The sequence below is a fragment of the Squalius cephalus genome, assembly GCF_949319135.1.
Source record: "Squalius cephalus genome assembly, chromosome: 22".
Classification (NCBI taxonomy): Eukaryota; Metazoa; Chordata; class Actinopteri; order Cypriniformes; family Leuciscidae; genus Squalius; species Squalius cephalus.
The window spans coordinates 5292886-5316835 of record NC_137143.1 but is presented as its reverse complement, the minus strand read 5'-3'; the positions used below and the strand labels follow the sequence as shown (position 1 = coordinate 5316835).

The 23950-nt window shown below is 39.9% G+C and overlaps 1 protein-coding gene across 1 annotated transcript in view; it reads left to right on the top strand.

The window, feature by feature from the left end:
• Positions 1-1700: 1700 nt before the first annotated feature.
• Positions 1701-23950, top strand: part of itih3a.2 (inter-alpha-trypsin inhibitor heavy chain 3a, tandem duplicate 2) — a 27794-nt gene continuing 5544 nt past the window's right edge. Inside the window, exons 1-13 of the mRNA XM_079857641.1 lie at positions 1701-1895; positions 8272-8438; positions 8539-8643; positions 8756-8918; positions 9024-9134; positions 12244-12372; positions 12464-12580; positions 12665-12833; positions 13067-13183; positions 14186-14367; positions 14478-14663; positions 14740-14879; positions 14972-15126. Of these exons, the coding sequence (XP_079713767.1) occupies positions 1782-1895; positions 8272-8438; positions 8539-8643; positions 8756-8918; positions 9024-9134; positions 12244-12372; positions 12464-12580; positions 12665-12833; positions 13067-13183; positions 14186-14367; positions 14478-14663; positions 14740-14879; positions 14972-15126 (1855 nt within the window). The 5' untranslated portion in view covers positions 1701-1781. The remainder of the gene's footprint in view (positions 1896-8271; positions 8439-8538; positions 8644-8755; positions 8919-9023; positions 9135-12243; positions 12373-12463; positions 12581-12664; positions 12834-13066; positions 13184-14185; positions 14368-14477; positions 14664-14739; positions 14880-14971; positions 15127-23950) is intronic.

Genomic DNA, 23950 nt, shown 5'->3' with positions numbered 1-23950 from the left:
TTTTAGTGAAGACGGGTCACAACGGAGGACTTTAGAAACGATGACGCAGAGGCTCACGCTCGGTTCTATGATTGGGTGTCATCAGTCATGGAGTATACACAGGTAATATTCAGTACCAGTAAACTCCACCCGCTGGAACAGTTTCTTACAGTAAGAAACTGCCGCGTCTCATGCGCGGTAAACGTGTGCATGCTAGAAATAGAACAGACGCCTATTTTTCATGTGACACGCAAGTGTGTTGGAAGCGTTTCCAGGCAAAATAGAATAGGAAAAGATGTTTATATGTCATTTTGACACAAATACATATTAATAAATGACATTTTGATGTTTGAAAGCATTTTTTTACAGTCTATGTTTGAAAGTATCTAGGTTTACACCGCCACGCGCATGCCCAGTGTTGGTGAATGGTCACGTGATCCGCGTTTTCAGTCGTTTTAATGTGGACGGAGATCAATTCTAATACGCAGCTAAAACTCTGGTGTGGACGGAGATCGTATTCGTTTTAATTCTCCGTTTTTAAACGAAAACGCAGTAGTGTGGACGGGGCCTGAGACGAGTGATTTCTGTATTGTGTGTCTGGAAAAAAAAACTCTGATGACGCAAAAATCATCATTTAGCATCATCAGAGGCTTTTTTGTCCAGAGGCGAGAGACTACAGCCAGTAGGAGGAGCTCGTTCCACATGTGTTCAACCCGCCCATAGGGGGATCTCACAATGAAACGGTGTCTTTTCAGTTTCGAGTCGACTAGTAGCCTAGTTGTATAATTTCTTCCGATACTGCCCTCTGTAACCGGTAGGCGTGGCTTGGGAGTGGCCTCAGGGCAGTGAAGCAACTGCATTCTGGGAGTTGTTGTCTTTCATCCACATGAGCCAAAAATACATTTTCTGGCTTTTCTCAGTCTAGAAGGCACCAACTTCTAAAATAATTTCACATTTCTACCACATAAATGACCCAATTTAAATACACATTCATCTTTCCAGCGGTGAAATATCCCTTTAATTATTAATGTGCCAAGTAGCCACATAATAAGATCATTTCGCAGTAAGGTCTTGTATCACCCTTAAGAGGTTTCTTTTGCGTAACAATCTGCTAAATGTACACTATCCCTTAAATCGATAGTTCACCCAAAAATGAAAATTAGCCCATGATTTACTCACCCTGAAGCCATCCTAGGTCTATATGACATTCTTCTTTCAGACGAATACAATCGGAGTTAGGCTATTAAAAAATGTCCTGACTCTTCTAAGCTTTATAATGGCAGTGATTGGCTGTTTCGGTTTTCTGTCATAAAAGTATTCCACACAAAGTAAAAAATATTCCAAAGGTTTTTATTAACCTCCCGGAGTCGTCTGGAGTTCATTTATGATGGATAGATGCACTTTTATGGACTTCAAAACAGAAACAGCCATTCACTGCCATTATAAAGCTTGGAAGAGCCAGGACATTTTTTAATAGCCTAACTCCGATTGTATTCGTCTGAAAGAAGACCTGGGATGACTTGAGGATGAGTAAATCATGGGCTAATCCTCTTTTTTGGGTGAAAATAATTAGAAAATAATTTAGTTGGCTGTCATTGGTGAATTCTGCTGTTTTGGGTGGATGGAGTGAGTAGGCAGTGGAGAACGTACAATATTATTGGGCACATTCACACACCCCTTTGGCAACTCTTACAGTGCCCGTACAACACACACAGGCACTCATTCATCGGTCTCTCTCTTTCTCACTCTCGTTTAAGAACATTTACAGGCAGAGCTGAAGTCAGTTCGGGCCAGGCTTCACCATGTCTGCAGTGAAAGTCATGCTGTGGATGTGTTTGTGTATTTGTGTGATTCCTACTGCTAAAGCTCAAGACACTACGACCATCAGAGATCAAAACAATAATTCAGAAAAACAGGTAAGATTTTACATTATGTGCTTCATGTTTTCTCAAATCTACATAAAGAGCATACAGTGGTGCTTGAAAGTTTGTGAACCCCTTGCAGAATCTGTGAAAAATGTGAATAATTTCAACAAAATAAGAGGGATCATAAAAAAAGCATGTTATTTTTTATTTAGTACTGTCTTGAATAAGATATTTTACATAAAAGATGTATAGTCCACAAGACAAAAAAAGCTGAAATTATAAAAATGACCCGTTCGAAAGTGTATGTACCCTTGATTCCTCATATTGTGCGTCGTTACCTGGATGATCCACAACTGTTTTTTTTTTTTGTTTTTTGTTTTTTATGGTTGTTCTTGTGACCCTTGTCCTGAACAATTAAACTGACCAATGTTCTTCAGAAAAATCCTCCAGGTCTTGAAAATTCTTCAGTTTTCCAGCATCTTTTGCATATTTGAATCCTTTCCAACAGTGACTGTATGATTTTGAGATCCATCTTTTCACACTGAGGATAACCGAGGGATTCATACACAACTATTAAAAAAGGTTCAAACATTCACTGACGCTCCAGAAGGAAACAAGGTGCATTAAGAGACGGGGGTTGAAAACTTTTTGAATTTGAAGATCAAGGTAAATTGTACTTAATTTGTCTTTCGGAAACATGCAAGTATCTTCTGCTGCTTCCAAAGGGCTGTACCAAATTAAAAAAAATTATATCTTCATCCTGTTCAAAAGTTTTCACCCCCCTGCTCTTAATGCATCGTGTTTCCTTCTGGAGCATATAGTTTTCTTTATAGTTATCGTACTTGGTGAGAACGGGCCTTTAACCCTTGTTTATACTTTCGCCTGGCTCCGCAGCGCGAGTCTCCGCAGACTGCGCGTGCACCTCCCCAAACGGACGAGGCGTTTATACTCGACACGCTCGCCGTTGTACTATTCTGTGAACCGACAGGGGGCGACTCAAGTAACTGTCCACTTAACCATCAGGAATCACCGGTGAGAAGAAGAAAGGTCCACATGTGACAATGTTTATTTTAGTACATCACCACCAATACCACACTACAAAAAGAATCGTGTAAAATCCAGTAAACCCTGAGATTATTACTTGAGACATTAGAACAAAATATGTGGATAGAAAAACATGTATGTAGGCTATACAACGAAATTAACGATCTCTTAAATATTATCTAATTTCATTAAACATTGGACATTTTATAAAAAAAAAAAATGTATTAATAAAGGTTTATGTCTGCTATAGGCTCATTTTGTAAATGTAAGCAACTAATTTAAGACACACAAACTGGGTGCCGGTGCGGTGAGACTTACATGCTCGGCCAGATTCGGCTCGAAGTCGTGCATCTTCGAATGCAGAGCCGCGCGCGTTGTTACAAAAAAAAGCTGTGCACACCGGCAAGCAAAATGGTGTCTTGCGCACCAAACGTGCACGACCACCCACACCGCAATGTGACGTCATTTTTGCCGTGCACACCTTCGCGCTCGTGCGGACCAAGCGTGCCGCACAAGCCCTGAAAAGTGAAGCCAAAACGTCTCGATCGCCCCCCGGTGACTGGTCCTAGTATAGGTCATAAGCCCCGCCTCCCTGTGTTATTCAACGGGATGTGAGACCAACTAAACAATTAAATTACACTTCAAATATCTTTTTCCAAAGGTGGTTTCTTTCATTTGCTGTCATTTTTATCACCCTGATGTAAGTTCAAGTGTCTGTTTCAAAAATAAGTTGGTTTTTAGTTAGTTACGTGATGCGGTGGTGTAACGTCATGATTGACAGCTGTGATTGACAGGTTCTCTGAGCGAAGTAGTCACTGAAGCACCAACGGACATTTTTTCGGGATCTTCTGAGGACTGAGGAGATTGTATTTACTTTATTTTAACAAGCCTCTTGTCGTACTGCAATCAATTTTTAAAAAAGTGTGCAGAATGCACTTTCTCTGAGGCGAGTGAGGGCGGAGCGTTGATTTCGCGGCTTTACTTCCTGCTCACGACTGCGCAGGTCTGGTCCCGAGATCGCTACTGCGTAGACTCAAGTTCCAATATGTCAGCGCCATATCGGGACTCTGGCGGCTTCAGTTCTCATCAATGGAAGAAAGCGAAGGGGCGTCGTCCATCTTTTTTTACAGTCTATGGTGCGGACACGTCGAGTATAAACCTTGCTTTAGGCTGTGTGTCTACCAAAGAATTTTTATTCAGCGGAAAACTCCAGACGGTCTTCTGAAAATGCCTTGCTGAGGGCACTTCAGAACGCTTTGGCGGGGCAGCATTTTTTTTTTTTTTTTAGACGCTTTGGTAGCTATGATACAGAATATCCACGGAAGTGTTGCTAGTATCTGATTTTCGCAGAAAATTTGTTTCTGAATGTAAAAATGCCAATACAATGTAAAAAATACAATGTAATAAAGTATTTGCTCTGGCTCTCGTTTAAATGATTTTGTTCTATTGTTGTTCGGCGGCAACCAATCGTAATGTAGAAGTCCTCCGCTTGAGAGGATTCCAGAGAACGCAGTCGAGTAAACTTCGGCTCCGACCACATTAGTTCCCAAGCAAAATAGAGGAGAGGTTGATCATGTGAATTTGATAAGAAGGCCCTTACTTTCACTTTTAAGATTCAATGAGGTGAACTTATACCTAATGAGGTTAACTTATTTGGTCAGTGTGCACAAATAACGATCAACATGCTTATTTGCTTTGCGGCCCCTTTAAATAAAGTTTAAAAAAGACCAAGCATTCGATCTACGTCAAAGAGTCAGAGCGTCCATTAATCTTTCTACGGCGGACAGAGCGAATTTTGCCGCTCTCGCTGGCGGCGGTGTGAAAGCACAGTTAGTTATTATAAAGGGAGGCTCTTTTGTTGCTTTCTGTTTATTACCCATTCACAATCTGAATTAGGGCTGTCACTTTACGTTCGAAAATCGATTGCACAATCAATCGGACCAACCAACACAAGTTTCGAAAACGAAAATAGGGAATCGATTTTAACGGTCTTTTCCATCAGCAACTGCAGGCTCTGACAAACACACATAACAGCAAATTATACTTCTGCATAATGTGTCTCTTTTTACAACAAAACTGAATTCTGCCGGTATGCAGACAGTCACATGCATACAAATACAGATTCGGACTACGGGCTACAATCGCCTACGCAAGCCAAATTTGTTAGACATTTCTAATCGTAAACACAGCCATGTTGAAGACTGCAGTAATGTTTTTCCTTTATGTTATGGCAGTCCACTCTGCTTTTTGTTTTTCGAGAATGTTGCACTCCTGTTTGTCATTGTGCACAAAACTTCACACCAATAAATCGTCAAGAATATTTGCTGACTTGTGCGCGTCTCAAGCACCCTCTTTACATTCGAGCTAATGCCTGTTAGTTGTCCATGGATTTGCCCATATTTGGCGTTTAAAATGGAAACGTCTTTAGACATGGAAAATTGATTTTACAATCGATTCAAGGAACACTTCAAAACAAAAATCACAAAAAGTTCACAAAAGTGACAACCCTAATCTGAATACAAGTTCATGCTGCTAAGTACACTAGATTGTCAATTCTAGATTGTCAATTGAATCATAAACTGCGATTTTTCATAAACTGATTTTTCATTCAACAGTTTTTGCTCTGGTACCGAAACTGGTACAGAGAACCGCAAATTTTACTGGTATTGGTACTGACTACTGAAAATTTTGAACCGTGACAACCCTAACTTGAAAAATAGTGCACAATTTAAATGGATTAATTTTATGACGCTTTGATGCCGTTTTTGGAGCCTGACAGCCCCTGGTCCTATCCACTTTCATTGGAGAGAGAATGAAGAATTGGTCAGAAACTACATTTCTCAACTAAATTTTTCCTTTGGTGTTCCATGGAAGTTCCATACAGTTTTAAACATATTATATGAGAAATTTCTCACCTTCTGTTGATGTAAAACATTGACAAGTAAGAGTACAGTACTTCACAGCAGTGCCATTTCAGGACATTTAATGTTAAACTAAATTAATTAGAGAATTAAGCAATTAATAATCAGCAATCCTATTGAAAGGTTGTTTTTTTTTCCTCAAAAGTGTGATTGATACATGGTCTGGTCATTGGGCTTATGGAAAATGTGACCTAACTCTTAAAAAAAAAAAAACATTAAAAAAAAACATTCTAGACCCTGTGCTAAACTGGGCCAGTTCACGTCAACACGAATGTATGAAAAAATTATTTTTGAATGCAGTTTTCTGTTCAGACCAATGCTGAAAAAAATGGCACATGGGGTTGAATGAAAATGCAAATTGACTCTCTGACAGTAGGTGACATTTATCCACCTTATTTTTCAGTGTGGAAGTAAGCTATTAAAGTGCCATAAACAGTAAAACTATTTTACACTAAAGACCAATGGGGTTTATAATCACATACATAAATATCCAACATCAAACAGGATAACAGGCTGTTTTTGTACAGCTAAAATAACTGGAAGCGGCCGACACCGGAAGCCTTTCAAGTTAAAAATGGCCGCTCCCACTACAGTATATACACATCAAATTTTCTAAGATGGTTAGAAAAGCAGGAAAGCCCCGGACCGGTTACCTAGGTACACAAAGTGCAACTTTTCATTTCTGACAGATTTCTAAGAGATTGTCGGAGAAGAAAGTAAAACTGTATTTTCATATTTTCAAACAGCTGTTAAGTTTTTGCTATGTATTTTTCACACAACAAATACAAGAATACACAGAATAAGAGTTCAGCATTCCTCCTCTAATATACACTGTTGCTTAGCAAAAGACTCTGTTCTTGAGCAGCACCAAGTCGTAGTTTAATGTAACCGCAGCAGCTCTAGGTGTGTGACCAAAAGCACAGAACTTATTAGTTGACCAGCTTAATTTGCAGTGTCAAAAAAAAAAAAAAAAAAAAAATCACATTGGCGGCAGTGAAATTTTCGTGTCAGTTTAGAGAGACGCAATAACAACCAAGCTTTCATCTTGGAATAAACAGTAGGGGTGTAACGATACACAAAACTGACGGTTCCGTACGCCCCACGGTTTTGACATCTCGGTTCGGTTCGATTCGGTTCGGTGGGGTGGGGGTTTTAGAAAGCTAAAATTGCTGCTTCTTTTTTTACAGTGGTTTAATGAACAAATTCTGTCTTTGTCTTTACATTAATTCAATTACAATTAAACTTTTCGCAAGGATAAAAAAAAAAAAAAGATCTGCTAATGCTGTAAACTATATAGGGATCCCACACATTACTATAACCTTAAAGGTTAACAGAGCCTAGACTTTTAGCCTAATTTCAGATACTTTTTATTTTTAGATATAATAATCAACACTCAACACATTGTATGAAAACATGCAAACTGCACATAAGGCAGTTTTCTTATTAACTTATGTTTTCTACTCTAATTTGTTATTGAAATATAAATATTTACACAGTTTTTATGACAGATATTTAAAACATAGGCTACATTAAATAATCAAGATATCAATCATTAACATGTTAAGTAAAATATATTATATCGAATATAGAGCATTTATTTAGTGCAAGAGTTCATTTAGGAACCAACAAGCTGTGGGCACTGAATGACTTGCCTGAGGTAAATATAAGGCTGTGTGACAAACTAAGACGTTTTATTGGCGTCTTTCCGCTGCTGAAACACTGATCGATTGATTACACAAGTTATGATGCCTTTCAGTAAGTATACTGTATCTTTTAACATACCTTCAGGTGTCCATTCATGTTTATTCTGTAACTGAGGAAGAGAATCGCGTTTACTCGCGCTCCGCGCTGCCGCTTTAAATGAGGAGCTAGTGCAGTGATCTGTCACGCCACATCAAAGAGCGCCAAAACGGCATTTATTGTTTGAATTTCGTGATCAAATAGACAGAATTTGAAAGATTACACCTTGCTTATTATCGAAAGTAACAAAATACGGAGCTTGCTATTATAGGGTGTTAATGGTGGTTAGGCTATAACGCTGTATTCGTTGTGTACACATAAGACATGAGGTCCATTGAGCCGGGGCAGCAGGGGGCGGGGCGTCCTTGGTACGCCATGAGAGTATCGCGATACGTATCGTGGGTGGTGTATCGCGGTTTTTCGGTTCGGTTTGAATATCGTTACACCCCTAGTAAACAGACATAAACACGGACTTCTTGGCTATAGCTCACATGCCCCTATTTTCAATTACAAGCAAAAAATAGTGGGCGTGGTTTTGCAAAGTTAGTCATAAAACTGCACAGCATTGAAAGCAACAGTCTTTGTCAGGGATTATTCTTATGTCATAATTGATGGCAGAGAATAATGTGTTAGTTTTGTGTATATATATATATGTGTGTGTGTGTGTAAATATAAGTTACAACTGTACAGCAGATTCCTTAACTTTCTCTTACTATCTTCAGTCTCTCTCTCAGATAGAAGTGCAAAGCATGCGAGTGGACTGCAAGGTCGCGTCTCGCTTTGCTCACACAGTCATGACCACCAAAGCCCTGAACACAGCCAATGCATCACAGGAAGTGTTCTTTGAGGTGGACTTGCCCAAAACAGCCTTCATCACCAACTTTAGCATGTTAGTCCTCCTTTGTTTACACAAGCTATAAATACATTACACTTGCGACATGCCCAAAACCCACTATGACCTAATGAAATTCTTTGTGTTTGTTTTTCAGAGAGATTGAAAGCAGGATATATGTCAGTGAAGTGAAGGAAAAGGAGCAGGCCAGGCAGAAGTATGAGAGCGCCGTGTCATCCGGCCAGACCGCTGGTCTGGTTAAGTGAGTACAGGTCAACGCCAAAGCTCTGGAATGCTGACAGAGGACACATATTTGCTTTTCAGTATTTGCTAATCTCAATGATCAGAAATCAGAGTTGTTTTTGCTTTTTCAGGGCTTCAGGGAGGCACATGGAGAAGTTCTCAGTCTCTGTGAATATCCCACCCCAGAGCCACGTCACATTCACTCTTACTTACGAAGAGCTGCTACAGCGCCATCTTGGCAGCTATGAGATCATGATAGGTGTCCGACCTAAACAGCTGGTTCAGAATTTTGAGGTTCATCATTAGTTTCTCTCTCAAACTCTTTTTACTAAACATATTCAGTGGAAATATTTAAATGCTGTAAACTATGTTATATCAGTCCTGTCTTCTCTTCAACAGATTGTGGTAGATATCTATGAACCTAACGGAATTGCATTTGTGGATGTCAATGGAACATTCATCACCAATGAGTTGCTTCCTCTAGTGAAGAAAACTGTCGCTGATAAAAAGGTTAGAATGAAAACTCTCAAACAATCACCCAACATTGGTGGATTGATATGGAAGGCTGTTTATATCTTAGTCAAATAAAAAAAATTAAAAAATTTAAATACACAAAACAACAAAATAAAATAAAAAGGCAGTTGCAAATTTTTGTAACTATTTCTTATAATTGCAACCATTGTGAATATATATATATATATATATATATATCAGGGTTTCCGTTGTCCGGTAATTGCCGGACATTGCCGGAAAAAAAATGAAATGTCAGACAAAATTAAATCTCTCCGGTCAAATTGTCCGATTAAAATTGCCTAATAATCCCGCCCCCCCAACACAATCTTAATTTGAGAATAAGCCTAAAATGTATAAAGCAAAAATACACCGACCTTTGGCTATGTTATAAAGAAACAGGCTCTACCGTTTGAAAGTTATTAAACATTATTACATGGCTTGGTTGAATTCCAATGTGGAATGCGGTCTGTTATTTCTTGATAACAGACCGCTGCGAAGCACTAGCGGCACCAGGATTTTGATTGTAGGTGGGCCTCCAGAAAACTGGATGGGCCAGTTAAAATAAACCAAAAAAAAAAAAACGGGTTCCCCTTCATCTCCATTTCAGCGCTTTTCTGGGCACTGAGGACAGCGACTCAGTAGCCTACCTGAATTTAATGCGTAATTAGCATAGGTAAAAAAAAACGTAAAAAAAAACTTAAACAGGATTTTTTTGTTGCTTTTTTAATACAATTACAATTTAATTTAATTTATTGTTTAATAAAATTATAGACCTATTATTTTTAGTTTATTAACAGCAACAACAGGTGTAAAGATGAAGTTGACGATCGCCATCTCCGTAGTGAACGCGCCTATAGAGAAATGCACATCATGGATTACATAATCAGAGAGTAGCCTATTTCTTTTCGTTTTAAATTGTTAAAAAGACATTTCAAGCTTTCTTAAGATATATTGCATGTCTGTGAGGCCTACGCTGAGTTTCGTTAAATTAGGATGAGATGCGCTCCAGTTCACGAGCAATGAAAGTGACCACGCGGGCGCCTCCATGATTAGGCCTATCGTCTGCTATATTTGCTTCTGATTTATTAAATCCAGGCAATTGGTTGATAAAAAAATTATTAAAATTAAGATACAATTTATACAAAACGAAATTCACTTCAGAAAAGTCTTTCTACAAAACAAAACTTAATTAAATGGTCAAAATCATGTCTGACCCGCTCCATATCTCTCGATATTGCGCATCCTATCTTACTCGTGCGGTTCACTTTTCATAATCAACATAAATTAAAAAATAACATTATAATATTTTAACAAATATTAAACTAAATGAGCTTAATGGCTACAACACGTATAGTAGACCTCTCTATTTGTACAAATTGCTGCACATTCATTTTATTCTGAATTTTGCACACATAAGTTGAAAGGCATTTGTTTGTGCATGCATAGCAAAACATATCTGCAACATTTATCAAGTTCACTGATAATTATGCATGCATTTATTAATTATTATCTTAATGAATAAATGAAATGAGGACGAAGCATATAAACTGCGTTGTTTGTTTAGAATGGAATGGATCGCAAATAGATCCGAATGAAGAAACGAACCATACTAGAAAATGTTTTTTTTTCCGTCTATTTGAAAGTTAGGCTAATAAACATGTTGCATTCGGCCTGATTATGTCATTTTTTAAGTTACATAGCCTGCCTCCAGTTTTCCTCAACTTGACTAATTAAGAGGCGTTATTTGACCGGCATATCATCAAAATGTCCGGAAAACGAAACCTCTGCCGGTCACTTTGACCGGCACCATTTTTTTCTAGCGGAAACTCTGATATATATATATATATATATAAATAAATCTCTTAGACAATAGCCCCTTTTCACACAGCAATCCCGGTAAATGACCGTAAAACTACCAAAATGACTTTGCCGGTAAATACAAAAATACGCTGTTCACACAAGCAACGCCGTTCTGGCTTTTTACTGGCAAGAGATCATTCACACATCAGCACCAAAATACTGGTCAATTCTGTGTTGTCAGTCAGAAGTGATATTTAAACGCTGCGCCGGTGTCTTCATCAGCCCGCATATCAACATTTTTTGAAGTCTGAATGACAGGCATAAGGGATGATCAAACAGAACACTGTTTTGCTCTTAAAAACAAGAGACGCGCTTTATAGTATCCAACTGCAGAGTCACAACGCCGATGATCGAAAAAGAAGGCTGAGTCTCGAGCGAGATGTGGTGCAACGGTCAAAGATGTCCATCTAGCGCATGTTTACATAGAAAAACTGTTAAAAATCTTACTGTAAACAGCGCAAAGTAATCACGTCATCCCCATAAGAACTTTATGATTGGCCCAAAGCAGACTTCTTACATCAGCGTGTCCTGACTTCGTACGTGATCATACCGGTAATCTTCATTCATTCTGCATTCACACAGAGCATCTACCAGTAATTTACTGATAATGTTACAACTTCCCTTACTGGTAAAAATGTCCTGTTCACGCATAATCTCTTAACGGTAATTTACCAGTAAAGACTGTATGTGTGAAAGGGGCTATTGATTATTTCTCAAATTGTGACTATATCTCACAATTTTGTTTTTAGTTGTGCCTTTAAATGTCACAATTGTGAGTATATCTCATACTGCTACTTAATTTCTTGTAATTGCAACTTTATCTCAAAACTGAAACTCAATGTCTCACAAAAAATATTTTAAACTCTCAAATTATCTGGAGCCGGTTGCAGCAGCTGGATGTACAGACTAGTTTGGACGTAAAATGCATTTTAAGTCCTGTGTAGAATTAATACCTGTTGCATTGTTTAGGCATGTATCTAGGCAAAGGTAGGTGTAAAGTGAAAATACATGGCCCCTGGAGTTTAATTTGTTTGACTAGCTCCTCCTTACACTGTGTCCTAACCAAGCGACAGTTTCTAGTAATAAGCATTTTGATCCAGTGATTTGATCCTTACTACCAGAACACACATCATCTCATTTCACTAATAAGGAGTCTAAAAACACCTCATTTTCAAAAATAAAAATTTGTAATGTCTAAACACTTCCTGCTATCCTCATAACACTGATCCTCTATGCTCGTCCTCAGGCACATGTGTACTTCTCTCCTACATTGGATCAGCAGAAAAAATGCTCAGACTGTGAAGGGACATTGATTGATGGAGATTTATTCATCAAGTATGATGTGAACCACCCACAGAATATAGGTGAAATTCAGGTACAATATCAGCAAAGCCATTTTTTACAATGAAATTCTTACTAATCATGCATTATTCTGATGGTGGTGTTTTCTTGTGTTTCTGTTTCAGATAGTAAATGGCTACTTTGTACACTTTTTTGCTCCAGATAATTTGCCACAAATGCCTAAGAATGTGGTATTTGTGGTAGACAGAAGTGGCTCCATGGAGGGAGAGAAGATGAAACAGGCAAGTCCAACAAATACTTTCTATACTTTTCATCCACTTTCCTAGTTCGCACATATAAGTCATCGGCCGATTATCTGTTGGTAGACTCGTGAAGCTCTGATGACCATATTAAGTGAACTGCATGAAGATGATTACTTTGGGCTGGTCACGTTTGATAACGTTATAGAGTCGTGGAGACCATCTCTTAGCAAAGCCACACCAGAAAATGTGAAAGAAGCAAAAGAATTCGTCCAGAATATTGAAGCAAGACACAGTAAGTATGAAGCAAAAGTCATACTGTAAACCCTGCACAAGTTTGAAATCATGGCTTAGCTGTTAGTACTCTTGACACTTAGAGCCATGGTTCTCATGTAACACAGTATAACACCTCTATTTTACAGTAAATTACTGGTTTTATTGAGGGAAAATATTGCATAGAATTCCCCACATTAAATGCCAAAATCCCTGCTGCTGTATTTAAAACATTATCTCATATTTTTCCATCAGTGACGGATATAAATGAGGGAATTTTGTATGCCGTGAACATGCTTACCTCAGAAAAAAGTGACTTCTTCCCAGACATGTCTATGATCATCCTACTGACTGATGGCAGACCCAGTTCTGGTGTGTATTGGCTTTGCATTGAGAATACAAGTCTGTTTTAAACTTTCTTTGGTAATAATTACTATAACTAAATTAATTAAGTAATCAAGTAATCTTAGCTCAAAAGGTGTTGTCTTTATTGGGCATTCAAAATACTTTACAACTGGGGTTTTCAAACTGGGTACCGAGGAGTGCTATGGCTTTATAGGGGAAAAAATTAGGAAAAACCAGATGAGCTCACATTTTTAAGATTATGTGCCAAGTTAAAATAGTCAGGCACAAGCAGATATTCGCCTCTGCAAAAGAAACTTGTGTGAAGTGAATTGATTAAGGGATTGTAATCAGAAAGGACAAAACATGTAATATACCAAAATAAAAATCTTATAATGGTAAATGAAGCGTAAAGCGAGCTGCCGCTGTCAATGATGTTGATTATGCTTATTTTATTATTAATAATGTTGAGAAAAAGAAAAACACAGTCCACTGCTCTTGAACGGAAAACTTTGGCAGCTTAAGCCTTCCGCAGATACATATTGAAAACACAATTAGTTTTGTTGCTTGTAATGCGTTTTTGTTCTTCACATGTATTTTTGAAGACACTTAATTACTGGACTCCACATCATTGGTTTAAATCTATTATTATCATTAATAGCATTCAGGACACTGAGGGCTAAAATGTATAAAACACTAAATACATACAAAAAATGCAATACATACAGAATCTGCAGCTAAATATTTTTGTAATACTGAATCGGGAGGTCTATGGCAATTCCCAGCCCTAATAAAAAGGCCATTTATTTAATTTAGGAAACAATACATCATATTCATTTTCTCCAGTAGTATAAATAGGGTTTATGAAAATACAGAGTCGCCTTTATATTTTAGGAAGGCTGACACTTACAAGTGGATTATTATATTGTAGGTCCATGGCAACAAAAAGTTTGAAAACCCCTGCTTTAGAAAACTCAAACCTTCAATTATATAGATTTAACAATCTTCTGCACTTAATAATGTGTGTTTAAGGGCAGACACATCTATCCATAATCCAAGAAAATGTCCATAAAGCTATTAATGGAAGCATAAGTCTCTTTTGTTTGGGCTTTGGCTATGATGTGGACTACAGTCTCCTTGATAAGTTGGCCAAGCAGAATGATGGACTCGCTCGACGAGTCTATGAGGCCTCAGATGCAGCCCTTCAACTGCAGGTAGAACTGACAACTGCATACTCTCAATCAATAAATATAATACCTAATATTTAATATATGCAGCCTGATACAGATAATAGCCGGGTCTTGAATGATTTCCTTTTCTATAGGGCTTTTATGAAGAGGTGGCTAGCCCACTTCTCTTTGAGGTGAACCTAAATTATCCTGGCAACGCTGTAACTGACTTGACACAAAGTCACTTCAGGCAATTCTTCAAAGGCTCTGAGATAGTGGTAGCCGGACGCCTACAAGAACTTGAGACTGACACCATTCTGACTGAAGTATCTGCACATGGGGTAAGGGAAGCACTATTGGTTGAGTAAAAATCAGTTTGATTGTACAGTTTCATAAGTGCCATACATCCAATTTCAGTTGGAGGACCAGTTTGTGGTCCAGAGTCAAGCAATTGCTGAAGAGTGGGACAGTGTGTTCCCTGAGCAGGAGTACATCTTTGGCGATTTCACAGAGCGACTGTGGGCATATCTGACCATCCAGCAGCTCTTGGATAAAATGTCAGCGTGAGACATATACGCTCAAATAATTCAACCTATTCAACCTGAGAATTACAAAAAATAATACAATGTCCAATAACATTTGTTGACAGAGAGAAATGCTCACCAGAGGACAAGGAGAATGTCACAGCTGAAGCTCTAGACCTTTCTCTAAGGTATAACTTTGTCACACCGCTTACATCCATGGTGGTCACCAAACCACAGGCCGAGGATGAAGAAACGCTTGTTGCTGACAAGCTGACTGAAGGTACTTGGTAATGTTTTTAAGCCATATTCCACCCAAAAATGAAGACTCAGTCATCATTTACTTATGCTCATGTCATTCCAAACCTGTATGGCTTAAAAGGTTAGTTCACCCAAGAATGAATGTCTCACCCTAATGCTGTTCCAAACCCATAAGACTTTCGTTCATCTTTGGAAACATTGTAAATATTGTTCAGCGAACATAAACAGAAGCTAAAACGAACCTGCTTGACATACGAGAACAAACCTCATTGGTTCTTGATGAAGCTCAAACAAGCTGCATAACACGAGAATGAACCTCACTGGTTTTCGCATGTCATCGCATGAACATCCTTGAGCTTCCATTTACCACAACTGATGTGTGAGTTAATGAATATTCATATGTGAATAAAAGCCTAAATTAAATCTGTTCATCATATAAACTTTGTCTCTTCTGAAAATTTGGACTAAACCGCTCAATTCATATGGATTAGATTTACATTCTCTTAAGAACATTTTGAAACATCAAAGTTGATCAATGAACAGTACAAAACTGGCTCAGATTTCATTAAAAATATCTTCATTTGTGTTCCAAAGATGAACAAAAGCCTTACGGGATTGGAACGGCATGAGTATAGAGCTTATAATATGACAAAATTATTCGAATTTGAATTAATAGTGTAATCTAACAAAATTGAATATTCTGAATTAGATTTTTTTTTAATGAGTATTGAACATTTGAAATTTAACGAACTAAAATGGTTTTAAGGCTGAATTGTATAGACGTATTTTCAAACAGCAGTTTTTTTGTTCTGAATTCTTAGACTGCAAATATCAGATTATATAAAAAACACAGATTCAAGTTTTCAAGATGAAGAAGTCAAGATGAAATTCGGAACTTCAAATTCAGTTTTCTAAAATTTAAAACGCAGAAAATTCAGATCGGACAGAAAGTAGGTCACAGGTCATCCACAGGGAAGAATAGAAGGTCTCAGAAAAGTCGAACGGTAATTTTAGCCAATTGACCCTTCGCAGGGAGTTTGATCGACAGGTGATCTGACCAATCATAATTCGCCGAATCCGCCATTTTTGTCCGACAAAGCAGTCAGGAGAGTTAGTAGATTAACGTTGGAGGATTTGAACTTGAAAAACGGAGTGTACTGACGTCTTTCCGCGGTTAAAGCAATACTCCTTATGTTCACTCATGTTTATTCGATGCTATAAATTAACTAGAAGGAAGAGATGATCGGTTCACAAGCAGCTTTAACTGAGGCTCTACAGCGATCTGTCAGACACATTAAAGAGCCACAAAACAGTATTTATTGTTTAAATTTCTTTTTAAAAAAAATGACCAAATTTGAAAGGTGAGACTTTGTTGCATATCAAAAGTAACCTGGTCTGTCCTGTCTGTCAGCGCGTTGTCAGTGTCCTCTCTGCTCTGCGATGTATGTTTCACTGCGTGAGAACATTAGGCCGGGAGCCAGGTCCACTCCTCAGGATGTTTTTGCTACCTTTTTTTCACTATTATTTCCTATTATCTTATACCTTGGGCCATCACAAGTTGATAATGACCACCCCCAACTCGGCCCCGTTTGGTCTCAGGGGCCAAAAAACACCCTTTTTGGGAAAAGCTTTTGGTGGAATGATGTAATTGTGAATATAAAGGTACTGCAGCTACATAAATGGCCATATAACCCTAAAATTTTGCATGGTGTATCCTGACACATAGGGGAAACTAGCAGAAAAAAGATTCTGGGCATTGCTGCCTTTTTTCTGTCAAATATCACCCTCAACATACCCCAAAAGACTAAAAAATGGCTGTCCGCCTGACAAATTGTCATCAAAAGTGATCATTTTCAAGCATTTTATTATATATATCACTGCCTCAAATGTACATGAAAAACTTCCCAAGTTTATAAGCTTCAATTTAAGTCCAAGATGACCTTTCTATCTAGAGGATTATAGCTGGTATAACCAAAGTTCTCCACTGTACCTCAAATCGGAGAAAACAGAAATTTCAAGCATTACCATTCCTTATGGGTTCCATAAGTCCACAAAGTCCTCGCAACACAAGGAATAAAGATGACTCTAGTGTGTAGTCTGTTATCAAAAAAAAACAACCTTCAAAAGAGTAAACGTTAGTAACCTTCTGTACAGGTAAACATTCTTTACAGCCAAATTGCAAAACTAAAATACAGCTCAAACATAAAATAGAAAACATTTATTTGGTTCTTAGATCTTTTTGCTGCTTATCCATGCTGTACTTTGACGACTGGTCATGTTAGTGTGTTGTATTAGTGTAGAATATAAACTCTTAATCATCATTTTCCTCATCTTCATCTATATTTGTATGGATTTCATCAGTTTTTGGAGCCAAGCACTTCGATGTGTTCTACATACCTTCAAGGAGAATGTGAAACTGAGCGAGCTTCTTCTTCTTCGGACCTCTCCACACTGGTGCGGGTGACAGCACAGCAGCGCGAGCGGTCTTTTTTCTCTCTCTTTCTTTTCTTTTTGCTTTTGTTTTGACTTGAGAAAACAAAAGCTGTTCTCACAGCTGGTAAGGTGCGCTTGAGAGCACTCAAAGGCAACGTGGTCGAGAACTTTGCCCAGCAGAAACTGGCTGAAAAGCAGACTGAGACCATCAAGCACATCCTGCCGCGGCGGTCAGCTGCTGCCTCCAGCCCATTGCCCGCAGCCCCTCAGTCTGCTCGTCACCGGGCGGCCTTCTGTGTCTGCCCTCGCTCCCGCGCCGCAGCAGCAGCCTCCACCTAAGCAGAGCCAAGGAGCCAGTCGCAGGCAGGCCCCCCCCCACCCGTCCAGGCCCCTGCCAAGCAGGGCGGTAAAGCCAAGAGCAAGCAGCCCTAGGACGGGCGACCCGGAGATGGATCGGGCCATTCACTCCACTACAGTGAGAGCAGCTGATGCCCATGTCTTGCAAGCAGAGATCGCAGTCCTACTAGGACGCGATAGAGCCAGTCCCTCCAGACAATATGAGGTCAGGGCACTACAGTCCCTACTTTATTGCACCCAAGAAATGTGGTGGGTTCAAAATGCTCATGCAGAAACACATTTTCGAATGCATCCGTCCCCAAGATTGGTTTGCAGCGATCGACCTGAAGGACGCGTACTTTCATGTCTTGATTCTTCTCGACACAGGCCATTTCTGCACTTTGCGTACGAGGGTCGAGCTTATCAGTACAAGGTCCTGCCCTTCGGGCTGTTCCTGTCTTCACAAAAGTCACGGAGGGGACCCTTGTTTCCATGAGAGAACAGGGCGTGCACATCCTGAACCATTTCGACGACTGACTCATATTAGCACACTCTCGAGACCAGTTATGCGAACACAGGGACCTCGTGCTCAGGCACCTCAGCCAGTTGCGTCTTCCGGCCAATTGGGAGAAGAGCAAACTCGCCCCCATGCAGAGGATCTCTTTTCTCGGTATGGAGTTGGATTCGGTTGCACAGACAGCACGCCTCACAGAGCAAACGTGCTCAGTGCTAAACTCGGTGCTAAACTGCTTGAACACCTTCAAAGGTAGGACCCTGTGCAAAGTCAGGGAGGACGAGGAGCAGGTCCTTCTGGTGGCCCCCTATAGGCCCACCCGGACCTGGTTCCCAGAAATCATGCTCCTTGTGACAGTCCCTCCCATTCCTCTGAGGAAGGATCTTCTGACTCAGAGACAGGGCACCCTATGGCACCCGCGTCCGGACCTCTGGAAACTCAATCTCTGGTTCTAGGTGACTTACCCCCAGAGATACTTAACACCATCACTTCTGCACGGGCGCCGTCCACGAGACGTGTGCCTTGAAGTGGAACCTGTTCGTCAAGTGGTTTTCTTCTCGCCGAGAGGACCCCCGAAGATGTTCAATAGGGTCCGTGCTTTCCTTTTTGCAGCAAGGGTTGGAACGAAGGCTCTATCCACCCTCAAAGTACATGCTGCTGCCATTTCAGCTTATCACGACCACATAGATGGCAAATCAGTTGCCATCTATGTGCCATCTATGGAAAGCACAAACTGGTCGTCAGGTTCCATAGGGGGGCGAGAAGGTTAAACCCTCCTCGTCCCCCCTCCATACCCTCTTGGGACCTTTCCCTGGTGCTTCAAGCTCTTCAGGATGCTCCCTTTGAGCCTTTGAAGTTAGCAGACTTAAAGCTTCTCTCTTTGAAGATTTTGCTGCTGATTGCACTGGCCTCTATCAAGAGGGTAGGGGGCCTGCAAGCATTTTGTCGGCCGACAAATCGTGCCTAGAGTTCGGGCCGGTGACAACCATGTTGTACTGAGACCCCGGCCTGGCTATGTGCCCAAGGTTCCTACCACTCCCTTCAGAGATCAGGTGTTAGGCTGGGTTCCATATGTGTATACTTCCATGGCTGCTTCTAATCGAAGCCCTGTGTCTTTCCCTTGGGCTAAGTTACCCAATATTCATATGCAGTACAACCTTCGGACTAGTCCATATGTATTTTTCCACATAACTCCCTTGAAGAAAGTGACTTCCGCAGCGTTCCCCTTCCATAGAATGGGCACGCTTTCCCAGTGTTATCCAATAATCTCACTGTATGGGTTAACATGGAACAACAGTGATGGATACGCTCTGTGTAAGCCCTTTCCTATCGTCCGTCCAGGCAAGAAGGGGTACAGGCTTACACCGGGCGCTGGATGGGGTGCAGCAGCTGTGGCGCTTTGGTAGGGATTCCTATCAGTCGGTCAAGATATACGTCACGAGTGACCGACCGATAAGGGAACGTCTTGGTTACATATGGTAACCCTCGTTCCCTGAGGGAGGGAACGGAGACGTACATCCCATCATCACATCTGCTGCTGCCCACGGGGCGGCCAGCTTACCAGGCTTGGCTCCTCAGCAAAAAAGGAGCTCACCTCGCAACTGCTGCTCATTATATACCTGCGCTGCAAGGCTTAACAGTTGATGCAAATGACTGCATGCCAATGTGTATTGGCTCATTTTAGTTTTACTCAAAGTAGATTGGCCTCTCTAGCGAGATTCCTATCAGTCGGTCACAACGTACGTCTCCGTTCCCTCCCTCAGGGAACGAGGGTTACCATATGTAACCGAGACGTTTCACCATTTGGTTGTAAACAATGTTTACCTGTACAGGGGCCGTATTCACAAAGAATTTTAAGGCTAAAAGTAGCTCCTAACTGGCGAATTTAGGAGCAACTCCTAAAAAATAATGGGCGTGTCACTCGTAACTTTAGGACTCCTAATATTTTTGATTAAGAGTAATTCACGAAGCATTTTAGCCCTAAAAGTAGCACCTAAGCCTGGGACAGCTTAAAAGAAGTCGAGAGGACTCCTAACTCACTAAGACCATTTCACGTTGCGATGTTTTGAAATGCGTATGCGGCGGCTACAGGAGCTTCCAATCGCGAGGGAACAATTTTGCATTGTAGGCATAACTAGGGATCATTCATTGCATGTAAACTAATCGTAACGTTTGATTGTGAATCAAATTAAAATGTTCTTCTCTTTGCAAACGTAGGCAGAGGCATATAGTGACAGATTAATCAATAATGTTGCAAAGATATTGCATCAATCCATAGTTTCATTAGGCTACTAGGCTATTTGTTTTGCCTTACTCTTTATTCATTTAGGCTATTTATTCAGTTATTCATCATCTTCCGTCCTTCGCACTACTTGTGTAGCGCACGCATTCTCAGACCTGTCACTCATCATCGTAGGGGAGGTGTTTGGAATCATTCCCGCGTTACAATCATCAGCCAATCAAGGTGGTCACTTCAGTCCAGCTCGTGCATGAGTAATGACGTCATCCATAGCAACGAAGACTCACTCTTAGTTTAGGAGTTGTCATTTTTCTTTACTAAGAGTAGGTCTGAAAGGCGTTGTGAATAACTTTTAAGAGAAAACTCCTAGCTAAAATCTTTTAGTGCGATTTAGGAGTACTCCTAGTGGTAAGATAAAATGCTTTGTGAATACGGCCCCAGAAGGTTACTAACGTTTACTCTATTGAAGGTTGGCTTTTTGATAACAGACAGCACACTAGGGTCATCTTTATTCCTTGTGTTGTGAGGACTTTGTGGACTTGATTTTGTGTGAATGTACCCTATGTTGCACCCTGACCCCAGTCCACCTAGGGCAGGGCTATTCAATTGGCAGCCTGTGGGCCACATACGGCCCGCCAATCATCTCTATCTGTTCCAAAGGCACTCCAGCCTCCCTCCGCCTCTTTTCCTGGCAGTGTGGCTACATTTGGTTAGATATGCGAGTGGCCGTAGTGGCGCGTGCAGCTGTACGCCTATACGCACTGTGCATACCATGAACGCTCCGACTAACCTGAGAAACGTTTTCAGTCCGAATATTTCAGCAGTTATTATGTGTGTCCCATATTTCTGTCGACTGAACCAGCGATACCAATCATTTGTGAATGGTGCGAATCTTTTGTTCGATCTTTGGTTCAATTATTTCCTTTCCATGAATTGGCTAAATGCGCTTGCATAATGGTCTGAAATGATTCAGATTCGTTCGGACCGCTCTGTCACTGAATCATCTGAAGTTGTTTCTCGGTCAGTAACAACAAATATAGAACAAATAGCGCTGTTTTCAGTTTAGTTTCAGTTCAACTCGCAGTTAAGTTTACTTTGAACTACGCAGCACCGCCCAGTGGATAACAGAACGCAAGCTTAAAGGAGTTGCATTTACTCCCGGTTCTGGGGCCTCATTTATAAACGTTGCGTATGCACAAAAGAAGGCGTACGCCGCTCTCTACGCAATAATTGGTATTAATAAAAAGCAAACTTGACGGGAAAATGTGCGGTCCTTCACGCAAACTCTGACCCAGGCGTACGCACAAAAACGGGTGAAATGAGAAATGGCGACACCATCAGCAGATGGAAGAAACACGTGAAAGTGTGTGAAAATGTAGACCGTTGTGTAAAAGAAATGGCAATACTGCTTCTCATAAATAACATGAAGACTTCACAAAGCAAGTCTTACAATTAACAGCCTACACGAACACCCGTTTGATCGATCTGCAGTGTAAAACAAACAAAATCAAACAAAGATTACAACAGAAATGCAAATTAATACATATTTGCAAAAAGATATAAATATGTTCTGCAATAATATTAGCATGTTATGCAATTCATCCTCATAACACATCTGTAGCTTGTCAGATGCAATCAAATGGATGGTAATAAAATGCCATGATGCCATCACAATGCGTAATGACGCACAATGGCTGACGCGTGAGTGAAGTTACGTTTCTTGGTTTTCCTCTGTGTTTGCCATGATTTCGCAATCGATGAATATTAACTTGTGGGCGTTTCACGGACTATTTATGGGCAACTATGGGCGTGACATGAAGCCGCAAAAGCTGCGCTACATTTAGAATTGATTGTGATTTATTAAGGGAAAACTGCGTAGAATGTGCGTGCGCACAGTTTTATAAATCCGAATATTTCTGTGCGTACGCACGTCCTATGTTTCAGAAATGTGGAATATTTATACTGAATACTAACTTATAGTCATTTAGGCCTATATTGCAGTAGATTAATTAGGTTGGTAGAGGAATATACAATTCATTTTGTGTATAGTTTTTACCTGTTTAGGCATTTTGTTATACAGTGGTAGTGAGTGAGTAACCATGTATGGTTTTATCTGTGGTTATCAAGTCTCACTGTTAGAATATTTTCATTTAAGCCTATAATAGTTATAAATAAAATAATTCTTACCAATAGCTATGATCTTGTATAATTCATATTTTTGTACATAGCTGTAAATAAGTTATTTATTAAATACTCATAAATCTGCATACTGTTGGGTACCACATTTCCAAGTAAATACAATACTTTTTTTAGGTTTACTTTAGCTTATTTATTGATACTGTTATGTTTCAATAAGTCATAAATAATGTTTCAATAAATAAGCTAAACCCACCGGCCCTCCTCAACATTTCGATTTAATAATCCGGCCCTCGAATGAAGCTAATTGAATAGCCCTGACCTAGGGGCATAACATTGCTCACTTTTCATGCAATTTCATTTCATATAGTATAGCTCATAAGTCAAGTCTCAACTCTTGTTTAAGACATTGTTCATATGTAAAAAATATGCTTAATCCAATATGGAATGGTAATGCTTGAAATTTCTGTTTTCTCCGATTTGAGGTACAGTGGAGAACTTTGGTTATACCAGCTATAATCCTCTAGATAGAAAGGTCATCTTGGACTTAAATTGAAGCTTATAAACTTGGGACGTTTTTCATGTACATTTGAGGCAGTGATATATATAATAAAATGCTTGAAAATGATCACTTTTGATGACAATTTGTCAGGCGGACAGCCATTTTTTAGTCTTTTGGGGTATGTTGAGGGTGATCTTTGACAGAAAAAAGGCAGCAATGCCCAGAATCTTTTTTCTGCTAGTTTCCCCTATGTGTCAGGATACACCATGCAAAATTTTAGGGTTATATGGCCATTTATGTAGCTGCAGTACCTTTATATTCACAATTACATCATTCCGCCAAAAGCTTTTCCCCAAAAAGGGTGTTTTTGGCCCCTGAGACCAAACGGGGCCGAGTTGGGGGTGGTCATTATCAACTTGTGATGGCCCAAGGTATAAGATAATAGGAAATAATAGTGAAAAAAAGGTAGCAAAAAACATCCTGAGGAGTGGACCTGGCTCCCGGCCTACATGATGTGTTGTGTGAGAGCGGCGTGGCTTGTCGGACATAGCAGCAGTAACTAAAGGGGGTGGGGGTCTTTGCGAACGGTCAATTACAGAGCTGCACTGCAGTAGTTTTCTGGCGCAAACGTGGTGGTGGTTCAAGAGAATCCGTGCATCATTCATCCAGTCGTTTTTTGATTTAAT